Here is an 18,676-nt window from a genome sequence, read left to right on the forward strand (position 1 = left end):
AACACTAGAGTTAGCATTAAGAGAAAATTCCTTAAGTCTGCTTCGCATCCCACCCACATTGTGATAATAAAAATGAACTACTTTTTTGATGGACCTCCTTTTACATTTTGTTTAGCAATAAACGGGCAATTATTCTTGTACTTCAAGACAATATCAGATTCTCCATTAGCAGTTCTATCAAGATATTCTTTTCTCACTCGATTATTGTAATCTCGTTGCAATACGGTTAAGTCTGGACGAAAATGATATTCCCGGTTGGGATTAGACTTATTTGACCTTAAAATTTCTCTTGCTGCAGTCTCAGAGTCGTAGATAATTTTTAGTGGCCTCTTTACGTTAGGTTTCTTGCTTCCAAGCCTAATCATTTTATTAGGCTGAGGAAACGTACCTAAGGGTGTTAAAATAGACATCACTTTTTGCAGATCTTCAGCAACTCTTCCTGCTAGTTCAGCAGCAGTCGATTCCGGAATATTAAACAGCATGACATTGCAGCTTCGTTGTTTGCGTTCCTCTATTTCTGATACAACGTTATTTAAATTAATTTCACTGTTTTCCACGGAATTATTATTATTATTCTTGAATTCGGCCCATTCATCTTGTATGATTTTTACATTATTTTCGACTGTGGCAATGCGATCATTCAACTGTCTAAAGTGATCATCCATTGATTGTTGCAGTTCTTTTTTTAATAACTCTAACTGCTTTGCCATAATACTTTCAATAACTTCAGCTGTAATAGAGTGGTTGGGTTGTTCATTATTAGTTTTGGTTTGAGTACACTTTCCACAAGACCATGTCGAACTGTTCTTAATAACATCAGTTACTTCAGCATCGGTTAAAGACGAACACTTTATATGGCAATATTTTTTGCAAAATCCGTTACATTTAATTGAGGGTGTTGTCGGGGTAATTGCTGAGTTGCAACTCAGACAAAAATTAGGCATCGTGCAGTGATAAGAATCAAATACAGATCTTAAATTAATGAATAAAATTAAGAAATAATAAAGGATATTACAGGGACACACTCTTCACGTTGACGGTGCCTGTCGTAACGACTTATCAATTAAACAAACAAGGGTAATAAGACAGCGGAATATGTGTATGTGAAACCTTAGGAAAGAAAAAGAGAGAACAAAGGTAAAAACAGAGCAAATGGCGGCTTCAAGTAATCGTCTTATCACATGATATCAAAAACTAAGACTTACCAATAATAAAAACTCTCTTAGGAAAAAGTGATCGCACGTTTGATTACAATACAAATGCACTTGGAAAGGATTATATAAATATACTAATAAAAGAACTATAATCCAGAGTCACTGTTGTACCCGCTATTGTTGTACCCGCTACCGCTATAACCCGCGTCAGGGCATAACCCTATTTCGCGCACCCCCTGCCGAGTGCTTTCTCCAGGAGCACCCCAGCCATTACCTCCAGGCCAAGATCACTCAGAACGCACAGCTCGGAAAGTCCAACTCATCTCACTCTGGTAAGCTACATATTCATTTTATGGTCCTTCGAGCCGGATTAGCGAGGGTTGTGTTAGAAGTGATTAGGTTTTTGCGCGTTGGTTTTTCTGCTAATCTGACATTGTCGGGTTTGTATTTGAATCATGGCCAATTCGGAAAAAATTAAAAAGCAGCAACTGCTCAGACAAACCCCTTACAATAGGGTAGTCGAAATGAATACCTTAGCAAAACAGGCCGAACATAACCTAGATGACCGTGATAGCTTCGCAGTAGCAATCGGTGACCTTGAAAAACTGTGCGCGGATTTTTATCGTTATCACAACGCGATCATCGGCTTGATAAACGCAGATGAATTTAATGGGGAAGATGATATTCGAAAAGTCTTCGACTCCATGGTTCTAGCGATTAAGACCATTCATTTTAAAGTTCAAAAGGCAGCCGAGACCAGTGAGCCCCCTTCGGTTGCTTCCCCCCTTAAATCTCATATCAAGTTACCCAAAGTAGAATTACCTAGCTTTTCTGGTGATATTACGACATTTGTGCCTTTCATGGACATGTTTAATAATCTCATTCATAAATCGAGCGATTTAACCGCTGTAGAAAAATTTAATTATTTGCTTTCCGCGTTGAAAGGAGAAGCTAGAGCGCTAATAGAAAATCTACCAGTCACGGATAATAATTATTTAACAGCATACTCCGAACTCCATAATCGTTACAAAAATGATAGACAAATATTGCAAGCCCATTGGATTGCGATTGTTAACGCACCCAAGATTCATTCGGAGCATCCGCAGGAATTGCGAACACTTATAGACACGTTCTCAACTCATTTGAAAGCTATTCGTAATTTTACCCTTCCTATAGATCTAGCGGATTTTTTATTATTCAATGTAATGCATCAAAAGCTAGACTCGTCATTGATAACGCGATTCGAACTTCACCACAATTCTAAAGAAATTCCCACTTATCATAAACTGTATCAGTTTTTAGAACACCAATGGAGCGCGTTAGGCAATGCCATCCCAGTTAAACCTCAACAGAAAAAGTTCAGTCCACATAAGTCTTTTACGCCACAACCGCGATTTACCACGTCTTTAGTGGCGAAGTCAGAGTCTGTAAAGTGTCCTGTTTGTACCTCGCCTCATTTAATCTACAAATGTCTGGAGTTTCTCGGGAAATCTCCCCGTGAACGCTACGCCATTTCTAAGTCGAAACACTTGTGCCTCAATTGTCTTAGTAATTGTCATGTGAGTAAGGCGTGCCAGTCTACTCACAGTTGTCGTCACTGCGGTAAGAGGCATCATAGTCTATTACATTTCGAAGCGTTTCCGAGCGGCGATTGTCAGGTGCCGAATTCTGCGGAAGCTACCTCCATCAAACCAATGAGTGGAGTTGGATTTGCATCGCCAGCAATGGGAGTTTTATTGGCTACCGCTTTAATAGAAGTTCGCGATAACGGCGGAAATTCTAAGGTTCTTAGAGCGCTGCTGGACTGTGGCTCACAAAGTTCCTTCATTTCGCAACGAGCCTTCCAATTGCTAGGTCTGTCTAGACGACATACTTCAGGTCTGGTGCAAGGTTTGGGTCAAGTAGTTACGGCAGCCAATTTAGGTTCAGTGATAATAACGGTTCGACCGGTAGGCCAGTTAACGCCCACTTTCAAGGTAAATGCGCTAATTTTACCCAAGATCTGTGATGACTTGCCCTGTGCGTCACTTTCGGCCGAACATTGGTCTCATTTTCGTGCCAAGCTACCGCTCGCAGATCCTTCCTGTGTCTCTCGTGCAGGTATCGATATGCTTTTAGGAGCGGATGTCTATTCACAACTGCTTAGTGGAGAGGTGGTTAAGGGTCAGAAGGGAGAACCAGATGCGCTAGGGACAGCCTTGGGCTATGTATTAGTAGGGCAACATACCGCTAGTACTGCTAATACGAATCTTCATTCCTTTATTACCACGGTTAACACATGTTGCGAATTAGAAAGATCTATTCAGAAATTGTGGGAAGTGGAAGCAGTTCCTCGCTTACAGACTTTGTCTCCAGATGAGGAACTCTGCGAGGACATTTACAATAAAACTTACACTCGCACCGACAAAGGTCGGTTCGTCGTATCTCTACCGTTTCGCGATACCCCGCCCACTTTCGAAGACAGCCGGTCAATCGCAATCAATCGGTTCCTTCATCTGGAGGCCAAACTGTTAAAGCAACCGCAGTTGTATGCGCAGTATTCTAAGTTCATGCAAGAATATTTAGAGTTTAATCATATGGAACCTGTTCTTCCTCCGGATGACACCATTGCCACTTATTATATCCCACACCATTGTGTACTTAAGCCAGCCAGTTTAAGCACAAAACTGTGCGTTGTGTTCAACGCGTCCGCACGATCCTCTAATCAAACCTCCTTAAATGAGCATCTTCTTATCGGTCCCAAACTTCAAAGGGATATTTGCACTATCTTATTGAATTTTCGCCTCCATACGTACGTCTTGACTGCCGACATCAAAATGATGTATCGCCAAATCTTAATCAATCCGGTTCAGTGCAATTTTCAGAGGATTATTTGGCGTTTTACTCCTGAACAACCCATTCAGGATTATCGTTTAAAAACTCTAACGTATGGAACCTCGCCCGCTCCCTATCTGGCCATTCGTACTCTGTTAAAATTGAGCGAGCAGGATGGTTCGTCGTTTCCATTAGCCGCTGCCGCCCTCCAGACGGACACCTACATGGACGATATTGTTACTGGTAACAATTCTTATCAACAGACTTTAAAGTTGAAAGATGAACTTATTGCACTCCTTAAGGGTGGAGGATTTGAACTTCGCAAATGGGCTACCAATGATAGTTCGCTTGTCTCTGACCTTCCTCCGTCTCATGTTTGTCTTGATGCCATTAATATACGAGAGGAAGATCGTAATGACACTCTTAGAATCTTGGGATTGCAGTGGAATCCCGTATCCGACGCTTTCAAATTTACAGTTCATATTCTTCCCGACAACTGCACTAAACGCCATCTTTTATCCAGTCTCGCACGCATTTTTGATCCTCTTGGCATATTGACTCCGCTTACTTTTTTCATAAAACATTTAATTCAACGCATCTGGACTCTCAAGTTAGCTTGGGACGACGCACCGCCGAATGATATTTTGCGCGCTTGGAATATCTTCGCTAGGGATCTTTCCGTTCTAAACGATTTTTCGTTACCGCGCCGCCTCCTTTGCGATAATTTCCTCTCGTGTGAAATTCATGGTTTCGCTGACAGCTCCGAGAAGGGCTATGCCGCCGTAGTTTATTTGGTTTTTAGGTTCGCCTCGCTTGAACCACGCACGCAGTTTGTTTGTGCTAAATCTAAAGTAGCACCGCTCAAGAAGATTACGATTCCAAGGCTGGAACTTTCTGCCGCAATATTGCTAACACGGCTCCTCAATCTGGTTTGCCGAATTTACAAAGACAAAATTCCTTTTAATCGCCTATGTGCTTGGACAGACTCCCAGATAGTTCTAGCTTGGATCAAATCTTCGCCGCATCGTTGGAAGACATTTGTCTCCAATCGCGTCTCGTTTATTCAAGAGCATCTGCCCTCCTCGTCGTGGTACTATGTTCCTTCCGGTCAGAATCCAGCTGATCTTGGGTCTAGAGGGGCATACCCTCAGGAGTTGCTGGTTAGTTCCCTATGGTGGGCGGGACCCCCTTTTTTGAAGTTCGGCACGCCTCTCAATAATAATCTGACGCCTTCTGTCCCTGTCTCCATTCAGGACGAAGAACGCACGCAATCGTGTAAGGCGATAGTGACCACCTCTTTATTGGACGACTTAGTCAATACGCACTCATCTCTGCCGAAGATTATTCACATTCTTTGTTATGTACGCCGATTTATTCGTGGAATGACTAGACCTACAAAAAGCGCCCCCCCGTATATCACTTCATCGGAATGGTCCGAAGCCTTGATGACGGTGGTCCGACATATACAAGCTTTCCATTTCTCTAGGGAAATTGACTTCCTTAATCGTGGAAAACCGCTACCGAAGGGTTTTCAAAATCTCTCCCCTTTCTTAGACGATCAAAAGATTCTTCGAGTCGGCGGTAGATTACGACAGGCTCCGTTACCCTACTCGAAACGCTTTCCCGCTTTGTTACCGTCTGGGCATCGTTTCACCTCTATGCTCATAGAATACACGCATAGCAAATATTTTCACGCTGGACATCAGACGGTTCATTACCTTATCGGTAACCAATTTTGGATTATGTCCGCCAAACGCGCGATAAGACGGGTGCTCTCTAAGTGTCTAAGATGTTTCCGTACCCAACCGGTATCCACTCAACCACGCATGGGGGATTTGCCTCCTTCTCGGTTTTCTAAAATTAAACCATTTTTACGAGTTGGGGTGGACTACGCCGGCCCCTTTTCTATTACCATGGCCAAAACGCGCGGTGCTAAAACGCTAAAAGCGTATTTATGTCTATTCATATGCTTTGCGACGAAAGCTCTACATTTGGAGCTCGCCTCAGATTTAACCGCCGACGCCTTCCTAGCGGCGTTACGACGCTTTCTTGCGCGGCGAGGGAGATGCCAGCATATCTATTCCGATTGTGGTACTAATTTTGTTAGTGCCCACAAACAATTAGATCAATATATGCGCGAAGCTGTACAGTCGGAACAGATTCATTGGCATTTCAATCCGCCATCAGCTCCACACTTTGGTGGTTTGTGGGAGGCCGGTGTCAAATCGGTAAAGACCCACCTAGTCCGTGTCATAGGCCACCAAATCTTAACCTACGAAGAGCTCTTAACTTTAGTCTCTCAGGTCGAAGCAATGCTGAATTCCCGTCCGCTTCATCCTGTAAGCAGCGACCCAAACGACTTGACCGCACTGACTCCCGGCCATTTTCTTACGTTTGCCCCTTTAATTGCACTCCCAGAACCGGACCTTGAAGACGTGCCGGTGAACCGCCTAACTCGCTGGCAGCTAGTTCAAAGCTTTGTCAAATGTATTTGGTCGCGATGGAGTGCCGAATATCTCCATACATTGCATCAGCGGTCGAAATGGTCTGCCGAGAAACCTAATTCTATCGCGGTCGGATCCCTCGTCCTTATCAAAAACGAGGTGATACCCCCTCTGCAGTGGCGTCTCGCCCGAGTCCTACTTCTCCATCCGGGACAAGATGGCATAGTTCGGGTTGTCACCTTGAAAACCGCCGGTGGAGTCCTAAAGCGCCCAGTGGCCAAACTTTGTCCACTCCCTGCAACTTTGCAGTAAAAAAAAAAACCTTTTTGTTTTTTTTTTTTTTTGGTGAGCGGAATGTCTCGTCCCCAACTCAATATTTATTTAGTTTTAGTTTAATTTGTATCGCTTGGTGCAGTACTGCGCCCGCAACCCTCGCTACACTGGTGGCCGACCTATTGCGGCCCTTTTTTCTTTTGGTGACCGCTTGAGTAGCAACCAGTCGAGTGGACTGGACGCGCATTGTGAAGTCGTAGTCGTACCGGCAGCGACATAACCCGCCATCTTGTCGTTGATCCCGCTTTATGATTCCCGCTATTCTTATAACCCCGCTATTGTTGTACCCGCTATTATTATAACCCCGCTGTTGTTGTATCCGCTATTGTTCTAACCCGCCATTGTTGTACCTGCTACCGCTATAACCCGCGTCAGGGCATAACCCTATTTCGCGCACCCCCTGCCGAGTGCTTTCTCCAGGAGCACCCCAGCCATTACCTCCAAGCCAAGATCACTCAGAACGCACAGCTCGGAAAGTCCAACTCATCTCACTCTGGTAAGCTACATTATTTAATAAAAAAGTATATGAACTTCAACTTGCAGACGGAAATTATAGTGTTATTAAAAAAGGAAGTGGAAAAATAATTGTAAGCACCAACGATTTATATGACGCCGTAAAAACGGCCCACCAATCTACAGGTCATGGAGGGTCACATTGAAAGAGTTAAATGAAAAGTTTGCCAACATTTCTCAAGAAATTGTGTCTCTCTTCATTGAAGGGTGCGACAGTTGTCAAATGAAGAGAAACAAAACCAGAAAAGGACTTGTAGTAAGACCTATAACGTCCCATACTTTTAATTCTCGATGTCAAGTCGACCTCATAGATCTACAGACACGTCCTGATGGATGTTACGAATTTATATTTGTTTACCAAGACCATTTAACGAAATTTGTTCGCCTACGACCACTGAAAACAAAAACGGCCAAAGAAGTTGCTTACAATTTAATTGATGTGTTCACAGATTTAGGTAGTCAATGTATTTTACAAAGTGACAATGGAAGAGAATTTGCTAATCAGGTGAGTACCAATAGTTAAAATTATTCGATTACACTGACTGATAAGATATACGTAATAATAATTAATTCAAAACATGGATTATTTCTAAAAAGTTGATGTTCTTGTGTGGTTTGGTCTTTAATAAAAAATAATTGCAGATTATCGAAGAATTGGTGACAATGTGGCCTGAATGTCACATTGTTCATGGTAAACCAAGACATTCACAGTCACAAGGGTCAGTAGAACGGGCAAACCAGGATATAGAAAATAAACTAGCCTCATGGATGAAAGACAATAATACGACCAAGTGGAGCGAGGGACTTCGGTTTATTCAATTTTCTAAAAATCGGTATAAAATAATTATGCATCTCCTCTTTTCGGTGATTTTGATTCGTTTTTTAGATGTTATCACTCAGGCATTGGACGAAGCCCTTAAGAAGCTTTATTTGGAATATCTTGTAGAGACGGATTAAATAAGCTTCCTATTTCTGCAGACAGGATAAGAAATTTAAGAACCGAAGAGGATTTAGAGGCTTTATTGAGTAATACACAAACAAGTACAATAGAAGAAGTTGAAAAAGAAACTGAGGCAGTAGTAGTAGAGATAGAAGAAGTTGAAAAAGAAATTGAAGCAGTAGTAGTAGAGGTCGAAGAAGTTGAAAGAACTGCTGAAGGAGAAATGGTTGTCGAGATGATTACCTGTTAGTTCATTTAAATTACTATTTTTTGTCAAATATAGGGATGAATAGCCAAATTTTTATTAGCATTTAACCATCTATCTACATGATATTTCTAATATACTTACAATTAAAATTTAATACATTTATTTAAGCATGTCTTGATTACAATTGATACTTATGAGATAATTATATTTACAATAGTACGCTGCTGAGGCTTAGGACCTTTTCAGCGCTTCTAATATACATACAAATTTTGAAAACAATTAGTCCAGCAGTTTGGAAGATCACGTGTCTAATAAAAATGATACAGACACCAGACAGACAGACGGAAACGGGAGACTACTTTTTTCGTACAGTAGGGGTCATGAAACGTCGAGAAAACTTAAAAACAGCCATTCGTCCAATGGCTCACTACTATACTTTCTTAGCTTCTGCAGTATTCGGTTTTGCAAGTTAAATTATAACATGTTGTTACAAAATTTTGCTTTTTTCCAAAAATTGGATGCCTAGAGTCAACACGTTATCATTCCACACATACAGAAGCATGTGATTTAACATTTAGAAAACATTTATTTGGCAATGGGGGCAGGAGGATAAACGAAAAAGTTTTCATTAAGGATTAACCATACTTACGAAAACCTTAAAACGTTTGCAAGATTTTTGCAGTTTCAGATTTAAATTGGAAAAATGTTAGTGTACAATTTTGATTTGTTTTCCAGGATAAAAATGCAACCCGGATTCATAAATCATAAGTGCATGAACATATTATTTTATAAAGTTAAATAACATTTACTAATGTAAATTTTGGAGATGACGTGAACCAATTGTTGATGGAGATGATTAGCCAATTTTGATTAGCATTTTATCATCTACACGATATTCTTAACAAACATACAAAATTTGACAACAATCGGTCCAGTAATTTCGGAGTTTATCCGTCTAAAAAAACCGGTCAGACGGCAGACACGACAGACTTACAAGCAGAAGGAAACGGGGACACATTTTTTTTCTACTCGTGGAGCCATGAAACGTCGAGAAAACATGAAAGACGTCAGTCCTCCGTTGGACTCGATAATAATATATATATATATATATATATATAGCTCCTTAACGTACGCTCGGGAAGCATAAATAAAGGTGGGTACGCATCGCGACGCCAACACTATATATGCGCCACATTTACAATGTACTTGGTTAAGCTGTGGTCTTGAAACTAAAAACAATGACTTTTCCAGAATCTTAATATAATGAACCGTTCTCAAAATATAATTTTTCTACCGCCCACGTTTTTTGGTTTTCTAATAGAGCCATTAACGCACGCAAATGACGTCACAGCAGTTCATTAATAGCGGAAAGGCGTTCTTTAATAGATCTGGTGTAATTTAGATCGGTAAGATTGGTAGCCATGACGAGAAACGTCAGGTGAATGTCAGTGGCAAATGTAAACTTAAAATTTCCCATGTTTCCGGACGCGTAACTTCTTCGCAAGACATTTTAACCAATTTTAAATTACAAAAACTCGAATTGATTCGAATTACAATTGTTGTTGTGAAAATTCGAACCTCAAATATTTCGTGGTTAGTGTCAGACCAACCCATCACCAACCACGACAAAAGTCCCCAGATTAAAAAAAATGCAAATTTCAATTAAATTTTGGGAAAAAACGTGTGCGGTAGAAAAAATAGTATAAATAACTCGTTCATAAGGCCATTGAGGCACTCATCCTTTATATAACTCGCGGCTTCGCCGCTCGTTCTATAAACTTGGATTCGTGCCTCAATATTTGCCTTATGAAACTCGTTCTTTAATATACTAATAATGAACTAATGCACAATTTCTTCTTTTATACTGCAACAATATTTTTATTTTATAATACAGTATTTTGTCTGCTACTAGATCTGAAAATTTTAAGAATTTGCTTAATTTGTAAATTTGATTTTAATTTATAAGAAATGCACAATGTTTTGAAATTAAATGAAACCAATTTAATTTACAGTCAATTTACAATTTGTTGTTCTTCTTTTCCGTCTTTGCCATTTTTTATTAAATATTTAGAAATGTTGGTGAAAAGTTTGTAATCATTTCAGCTTGTTAGTAGGATCGTTTTCTTTTCTTATAAGATTGATGATGAGCATGCGTTGTCAGTAATTTCATTATCGCCACAAAGCGAGTCTAATGCGGTTAGTTCGATGGATTTTGGCGGAAGTACATCCCATCAATCATGGTCTAATTTTAAGTGGCTAGACTTGATTGTCTTTAAGTTGATTATTCATATCCGGATAAAGTGAGCTTGTATCATGGCAATTAAATAATTTAATGACGCATGTCAAAGTTGTCGGTTTAAATCCTCACACTTCATCACGAGCACTCATCGGATTAATTTTCTCTCAAAAATAAGTACTCGTTTTTGATTTATTAATGATACTTTGTTTACCTCAAAGAAATACATAGAGAAATATATCTATATATTCTGTAAAAAAGGAATACTGGTACTGTAGTCGTTAAGATATTAAGTGAGAATAGAACACAACATATTATGCAGGGTACACTGATTAACTGATATGAAATATTTGCAAGTTGCAAACGACCTATTAAAAATATATAAGTAATATTGCGAGCACGGAATGTCGGAACACAATTTGTGAAACACTTCTTACGCATCGTATAACCTTTCTTATAAAAATCCTGCCCGAGATTTCGTGCCCGCAACAGTACATATTAAGGAAACTGCACTATAATAGCACCGATTTAGAGAATTTTAAAATAAAAAAATGTCATTTATGCACAATAGTATAGATATAGTCACTTGCATTTTTATTTCTTGAACGTAAGCTAAGGAAGTATTGTAATCGAGTCCATCGGGCGACTAATTGTTTTCCAATTTTCTCGATGGGTCCATGACCCCTAGAGTACGAAAAAATGGGTCCCTCGTTTCCGTCTGGCCATCTGTTTGTTTGTCTGTCAGTCTGTCTGCCGTCTGTCCGGATTTTTATTAGACAGATATTCTCCGAAACTTCTGGACTGATTATTGTCAAATTTTATATGTGTATTTATAATATCATGTAGATGGTAAAACGCTAAACACACTTTGTGTAATCATTCCTACCAACAATGTGATGACTTTACCTCAAAACTGTACATAGTAAATTGGGCTTAAATTGTATAAAATAACTTAGTCCTACACGTGTTATGAATCCGTGTTGACTTTTTACCCGAAACGTTCAGATTTTTGGAAAAAAATCGATCGAAAGTTGTTTCGACAGAACTTCCCTCACTCCTGAAGTACATTGAAACATATTCAGCATTTTCGAGTTGAGTTTTTTCTTTACACAATTTTGCAGTTGTCATCAACATTTTTCTAAGGACACGTATATCAACTTGGATTGGTGCAGTGTACTACTAAAAATAACAGTATTGTACTCCCAAAATTTTCTGGGAACATGGAGTGAGCCGCTCCTGATTTAATCAATAAAATAAATTGACTCATTCATTAATTTTTTGAGCCACCTGTGTAAGCAAATTTAAATAATTATAAAACAGAAAACACAGCCTCACGCATACACAACTTTTTCCCAATTGGCTTCGCAATTGCATCCTCTCATGATCTAATCGAGTGACTCCCCGCCCACTGTCCTCGTCGTCTCGAGCATGATACAAGTAAATATGGTATGGACATACGCAGGTTTGCTGACGTCACCTGGCTGTATTCAGGCGGGAAATTGAAATATTTACCGAGCCCAACTAAAGTCACTAGATCTACTATTACTTTTAGAAAGTACGGCAAACTGCCTGTGATCGGAATTCGACAGAGAGGAACCTAACCTATGTGTTAAACAAAGATAGCGCGAGGCTAGTAATTTTCGCTATCTGTCAACGAAAGGTTGATGTGTTTACGATTTGAGGTTACGACAGACTGTACTAGAATTATTGAGTTAACGGACCGGAAAGAACACTATTCCAGTCCCAAAGTAACTCCAGCCCTATTCAACGAGAAAGTGTCACCGGTAACCAGCAAACAGTCGTGGAAGACGTGTTACCACCAAGGCAATTGACGGCCAAATGACAGTAACAGGATCGCCATACTGGAAGCAAAAAATACCTGCTGTAGAAAAGACGGAGCATAACAAGGACACAGATATTTTCTTATTATTTGCTATCATCCCCGCTATTTTTTTAACAACGCTAGGTCGCTAGCAAACCACCAATTTGTTTTTACGCATCAGTTTGGTAACAATAAACAATAACCCTCATAACCACAAAAACTCATAACTGCCTCATAACCCTTAAAATTGATATTTGACATCAGATGTCAACACAGAAGTGGAAGGTCATTCATTCCACATGACGTCAGATAACGTTGCGCAGAAGAAGACGAGTTTTGGTTCATGGGATGTCCATACCATATTTACTTGTATCATGGTCTCGAGCTTCCGCACACTGTTATGTCTACTAGGTTGTTTATATACACTTGCCTGAACGTGCGAAGTCGCCGGTATAGAAATGACACGGTCAGTGGCGTAACTAAATATAGACGCGCCCCCCGCAAAGTTAAAGTTATACCCCCTTATATTTAATAATAATAAAATAATAATTATTAAGTTAATACTTACGTGCCAAAATAATACTCATTATAGCTTAATTGATAAAAATTAGACTTTTCCTCTGTTTTCAGCAGACAAAATCAGTACCAGTTAATTTTATTTTTAAACAAATGCATATGTACTGCCGCTTAAATCTACAGCCTGATTAAGAGGTATTCTTCCAGTCACAAACTAGTTCGGGATAGCCTGTTTCCCGCATGAACGGTTCCGGGAATACGGGAAGCAGGCTTCAAGATATACCGGACGAGCTTCCCCGTAGCAATATCCCATACGAAAGGTGGCAAAATACGTCATTCTGGCCGCCTCCAGTGAACAATACATTTTGATTTTTGTAATGCAGAAAATGGTAGAAGACAATTTCTCAGTCAGATGTACAAGATAAGTATTCCACTTCAGCTCATTATCCAAGTGAACTCCCAATAATGTTATGATTTTTTTTCCGCAGCTGTTGTACTAAATTGAATTTTTACTTCCCGAACGTAAGTGAAGGAAGTAATGCAATCAAGTCCGTCGGCCGACTCTCCACTTTTAAGTTTTCTCGACCTTTCATGACACCTAAAGTACGAAGAGATCGATCTGCCGTTTTCGTCTGTCTGTCTGTCCGTCTGTCCGTCTGTTCGTGTGTATGCCATCTCGATTCCTACCAGACTATAGATAGACAGATAATCTCCGAAAGTACTGGACCGATTGTTGTCAAATTTTGTATTTATATTAGGAATATCATGTAGATGGTTAAACGATAACCAAAATTTGTCTAATCGTCCCCACCAATAATGAGGTGACCTCACTTCAAAATTCTACATATGTAGTAAAAGGGCTTTAAATTGTATAAAATAGCATATTCTTACGTATGTAATTTATGACTGTTAAATTTTTACCCGAAACGTCCAACATTGTGAAAAAAAAACAAAATTATAAAACAACATTTTGCTATTTAATTTTGAATCTGCAAAACGGAATGCTTTGAAATCTTGCAGGTGTTTTAAAGTTATGATAATCATGATAAATTTTTAATCAAAATATATTTGCTTATCCCCTCCAAAAAATTGATGACGTCAGTTCAAAATTTTGCCGAATAAATCCCATCTAAAATGTGCAAAATATGGTGAGTCTGTACTTTTGATTTATCATTCCATTAATATTTTTTTGATTTGCTTATACAGGTGACTCAAAAATATCAATGAATGCGTGAATTTATTTTATTGATTTAATCAGGAACTGCAAAATCGAATGCTTTGAAATCTTGCAGATGTTTTAAAGTTTTCATAAGCATGGTAAATTTTTGATCAAAATGTATTTACGCATCCCCCCTAAAAAAACGTAATGTAAAATGTGCAATTTGTAGGAACAACCGTTCACACAAAATCACGTGATCGACCTAAATTCATTACTTATGTTAATCTGTGTGCAAATGTAACTGCGTCCGATCTTTCGTCTACCTGCCCTACGCTCCTACTTTCTCTTCCAGTTTCTAGAATTTTCTAAACTCTTAAAAGAAAGAGTTTGGCTTCCACCCCTCCAAAAACAAACCTACCTGTCGACTATTCAAACATCCTTCTTTATTTTCTCCCTCGCACTATCAAACAGTAGGCAACCAAATAAAATCTGAAAACCGTACCCGTCGCTATTTCTAAAAATCAGCAACGATACCCACAAGTTATACTTGTAATTTATTATTGCATTCATAATTTTTAGATTTGCTAATACAGGGTGACTCAAAAAAAACTAATGAATCAGTCAATTTATTTTATTGAATAAATCAAGAATTGCAAAACTGAATACTTTGAAATTTTGCAGACGTTTTAAAGATATTGTAAGCATGGTAAATTGTTAATCAAAATATATCTGTTTATTCCCCACAAAAAAAATTGATGATCTCAAAATTTTGTCGAATAAAATTTATTAAATCACGAAAAACTCACTCCATTTTCCCAGAGAATTTTAGGAATACAATACTGATATTTTTTGTATTGCACTGCACCAATTGCAAAAATGATCAGTCTATACTTGTAATTTATCATTGCATTCAATTTTTTTTAGAAAATTAATGAATCAAATTATTTTATTGAATAAATCTATACTTTGAAATCGTGCAGACGTGTTAAAGTTATTGTAAGCCTGGTAAATTGTTAATCAAACCATATCTGTTTATTCCCCCAAAAAACTTATGACGTCATCTCAAAATTTTGCCGAATAAATTCTACCCAAAATGTGCAAAATATGATGAGTTTTTACTTGTGATTTATCATGGTGTAGGAACAACGGTTCCCACAAAATCAGGTGTTCAACCTGAGCGCATTCGTAATAATTGTATAAATGTAAATACTTCCTATCTTTCGTCTACCTGCCCTACGCTCCTACATACTTTCTCTTTTCCCTTCTAGAATTTTCTAAACTCCTTTTTTACCTACTTCCACCTCTTCGAAACCGAGCTTACCTGTGTACCATTTTAAACACCCTTCCTTCTTCTCCCTGGCACTCTCGAACAGTAAAGAACAGAATAAAAACTGAAAACCGTACCGTCGCTTTTAAATCACTAACAATACCCACAATGGTATTCATATTTTTTAGTTTTGCTTAAACAGACTGGTCAAAAAAATTAATAAATGCGTTAATTTATTTTATTATTGATTAAATCAGGAACGACTCACTCCATTTTCTCAGAAAATTTTGAGAGTTCAATACTGTTGTTTTTAGTATTACACTGCACCAATGCAAGCTGATATACGTGTCCTTGTTCTTTCTTGCATTGATAATAAGCTGTGACTATTTTTCTTTTGTGCTGTGACTAGTATTATTCATGTTGATGACGTCGTCACAAATTTTTTATTGGTCAAATTAAGAACGAGTCACCCCATTTTTTCGAAAATGTCAAGAATACGCACGTCCTTATATAATAATCATAAAATAAGAATTATAATATTCAGAAGATTTTGTTGATTATCATTTGGTTAATCATTTTATTCGTCCTATGTTTTGAGAAGACAAACTCTTTCAAGTCAAACTAATTTCTACGTGACATTCTTTCGATGTATAAACATAAATAAATACTTGAGCGTCAAAATGCTGTTACATAGTGTTGAAGGACAAAGGTTGTTAGAGATGTATTATTTTAAGTTCAACATGGTGAGTCACCAGAATCTGCCAACGGTCAGTAGCGTAACATGCACACTTTAGATGGGGATAGTTTTAAAATTAATTTTTTTAAATCGCAAACAGTAACACGCGGAAACATAAACTTAAGTGAACTGATCAATACGCTAGCACGAATGCGGATGAGTCTATTAAGCACTAATCTGAACAAGTAAGGTACCCATCGCAGAGAGAAAAATTCACTATTACAGAGAAACGATGACGCCTCTGAGGGTGCGCCCATTCGAAAATGCTGGACATGTTTCATTGTACTTCAGGAGCAAGGGAAGTTCTGAGAAGTTTCGACCAATTTTTTTCTATTTTTTCCCGGTTACTAATTAAAATATTTTGCCTAAACCATTCTTCTGCTATGCATTGAGAATTTTGTCAAAAGTGGATGTCTTGAGTAGATGTACCAACGCTGTATCGTCGGTATACAGACAGCATTTTGAAACCATATCTTGAGCAGACGGAAGATCATTCATAACTGTCGATGTTACGACACTAGTTTAAATTTTAGTTGGTGTTATCGGGTAGTGGTTCTATAGTGTGAGTATAAAAAGGCCAGGGTATAGTCAGCTTTGTTGCCAATTCGTCGCTAAAAATCTTTCTTGCGTTATCGTTCACGCTTTATATTCATTTTCAAGAAACAACGAAGTAAGACGTATTAAAGTGTTTTCTATTTTTCTTTAGAGTTGATAATGATCTTTCCTTATTCTTGGATCTTCGATAACGTTTTCTGTAGTTCTTTATGTTGACGATTTAATCTGTATTGAAAATAAAGGACTTCTGTTTCTACACATAAAATGTTATTTTTCAACCAAATCAAGGACATTTTTTTGGAAAAAAGAAAAGGGGGACAGATATCCTCTTTTCGGCTTCTATGCTGTGTGAGGACTTAGCTTGTTATGATGTTTAAATTATATATTATTATAATAATAAATTACATATATTATATCGAATGTCAATAGTGGAACACAAAATATGTAAAATGTTTCATCAGATTTTTATTATCATTTAAGTGTTAATTTTATCATTATTACTATTAATATGACTACTTACAATCATTACATTATATTTAGTACCTTCAATTAAATATTGGAGAGTTAAGCTGTTACAGTTTCAGTATAAAAGTAAAATTTCGATATTTATTTAGAAAAATAGTATTATTTTTTTGTTAAATATCGTTGATTTTCGTTATTTTAACAGAGGAAGTTGAAATAATAAATGATTCAAATAGTTACAAATATCACATCTATCGGAAACAATATAAAATACAGTAAGTACTTGATATGAAGGTCATCCTTGAAGAATCTTTTATAACACCACAAAACAAATGTTTGTGTTGTGTTTTCGATCAAAGCCACGGCCTCCATTTCCGGCTAAATGTTTCCTGTTGGTTTACAGACATCTTTTATTGATGAACAACTTCTTCAAATAAGCAGGGTGTGTCTGTATTTCAAACACATCTGCTACCGATACCTCTCAACCCAATATTGAATTTGAATAGCAAATCCGTTCACAGAATGTTTTATTTTCATGAAGTTGATACATAAAATCTCTTAAGAAAAAAAAAAAAAAGGTTTTTCTGCGACCGTTTAGTCTTGAAACATCGGGTTATATGGGAATACTTCTTTAGGTCTGTTCATAAACCCGTAAATAATAAGGTTGGAAAGTTCACGGCGAGGCCGCGACGGATAATAAAGTTGCGAAACACGACTTCTGTGCTTTTTAGTGGTGAATATTTCAAGATGTGTTGAAAATAGGAGCGACTCACAGCAATTGCAGCAATTAAACGGTAAGTTATCAAGACTAAATATATCTGTATAAAAATTGACGACAATCGGGCCAGGAGTTTCGGAGATTATCTACCTAATAAATAATAAAAATCCACAGAGACCAGAGAGAGACGGAAAAGGGAGAACACTTTTTGGAGAAATCTATATATACAGGGCATTGATTAAATACATATAGATAGACCCATGCTATTGTTTGGAGCGAACAGGCCAACGGCCGGCGAACAAGAGATGGCGCACCAACAGTCGGCCGTCAAACGCCGGCGAAAAGCTTGGACAACAATCACGCGCATAGGCAACCCAAATCACAGCAACAATATATTTAATAAATCTACTACTCGATAGAGGGCGACGAAAAAAATGTATGCAAATCTCATAGTAAGCATTTATATAATTTACAACGTTGCCAGATGAGCCTAATACAACTTTGCCGTTATTTCTAGTCAAGTAGATTTTATTTCGTTTAAAAGTTTCTGATAAATAAATGGGATTATTATAATGAATAAAAATAAATAATACAAACAAATTATTATAAAACTTGTTATTTTAAATATTTGTTAGTGCTATATTATTATAAATACGGTCCGGTAACTCAAATTTTACAGTACGAGTGAGATGTTTCAGGACGAGGCGACCGTAGGGAGCCGAGTCTTTAATTTCGAAACGAGTACTGCGAAAAGAGTTACCGGACGTATGTCGTTATGGATTTTATTTCATACTGTCAA

General features: G+C 38.0%; 2 protein-coding genes across 4 annotated transcripts; both read left to right on the forward strand.

The window, feature by feature from the left end:
* Positions 1-1,609: 1,609 nt before the first annotated feature.
* Positions 1,610-6,724, forward strand: LOC135126984 (uncharacterized). Its single transcript, XM_064053259.1, has one exon. It carries the CDS (start codon positions 1,610-1,612, stop codon positions 6,722-6,724), a length of 5,115 nt encoding a protein of 1,704 aa, XP_063909329.1.
* A 129-nt stretch (positions 6,725-6,853) lies between these two features.
* On the forward strand, positions 6,854-8,568 carry LOC135127397 (KRAB-A domain-containing protein 2-like). 3 transcript variants are annotated; one of them, XR_010280208.1, is made up of 5 exons: positions 6,854-7,241; positions 7,289-7,514; positions 7,570-7,763; positions 7,901-8,091; positions 8,145-8,568. XR_010280208.1 is itself a non-coding variant. In XM_064053839.1 (4 exons), the coding sequence occupies exons 2-4, from the start codon at positions 7,482-7,484 to the stop codon at positions 8,176-8,178; spliced, it is 507 nt and encodes a 168-aa protein (XP_063909909.1). In that variant the 5' UTR covers positions 6,855-7,241; positions 7,289-7,481; the 3' UTR covers positions 8,179-8,568. The 3 variants fall into 3 exon arrangements, 2 of the variants coding, with proteins under 2 accessions (XP_063909909.1, XP_063909910.1); XM_064053839.1 differs by having other exon boundaries at positions 6,855-7,241; positions 7,289-7,763; XM_064053840.1 differs by having other exon boundaries at positions 6,855-7,241; positions 7,302-7,763.
* The last annotated feature ends 10,108 nt before the right edge of the window (positions 8,569-18,676 follow it).

The sequence above is a fragment of the Zophobas morio genome, unplaced genomic scaffold (assembly GCF_036711695.1).
Source record: "Zophobas morio isolate AGI-343-1 ecotype UQ-CSIRO unplaced genomic scaffold, CSIRO_AGI_Zmor_V1 ptg000011l, whole genome shotgun sequence".
Taxonomy (NCBI): Eukaryota; Metazoa; Arthropoda; class Insecta; order Coleoptera; family Tenebrionidae; genus Zophobas; species Zophobas morio.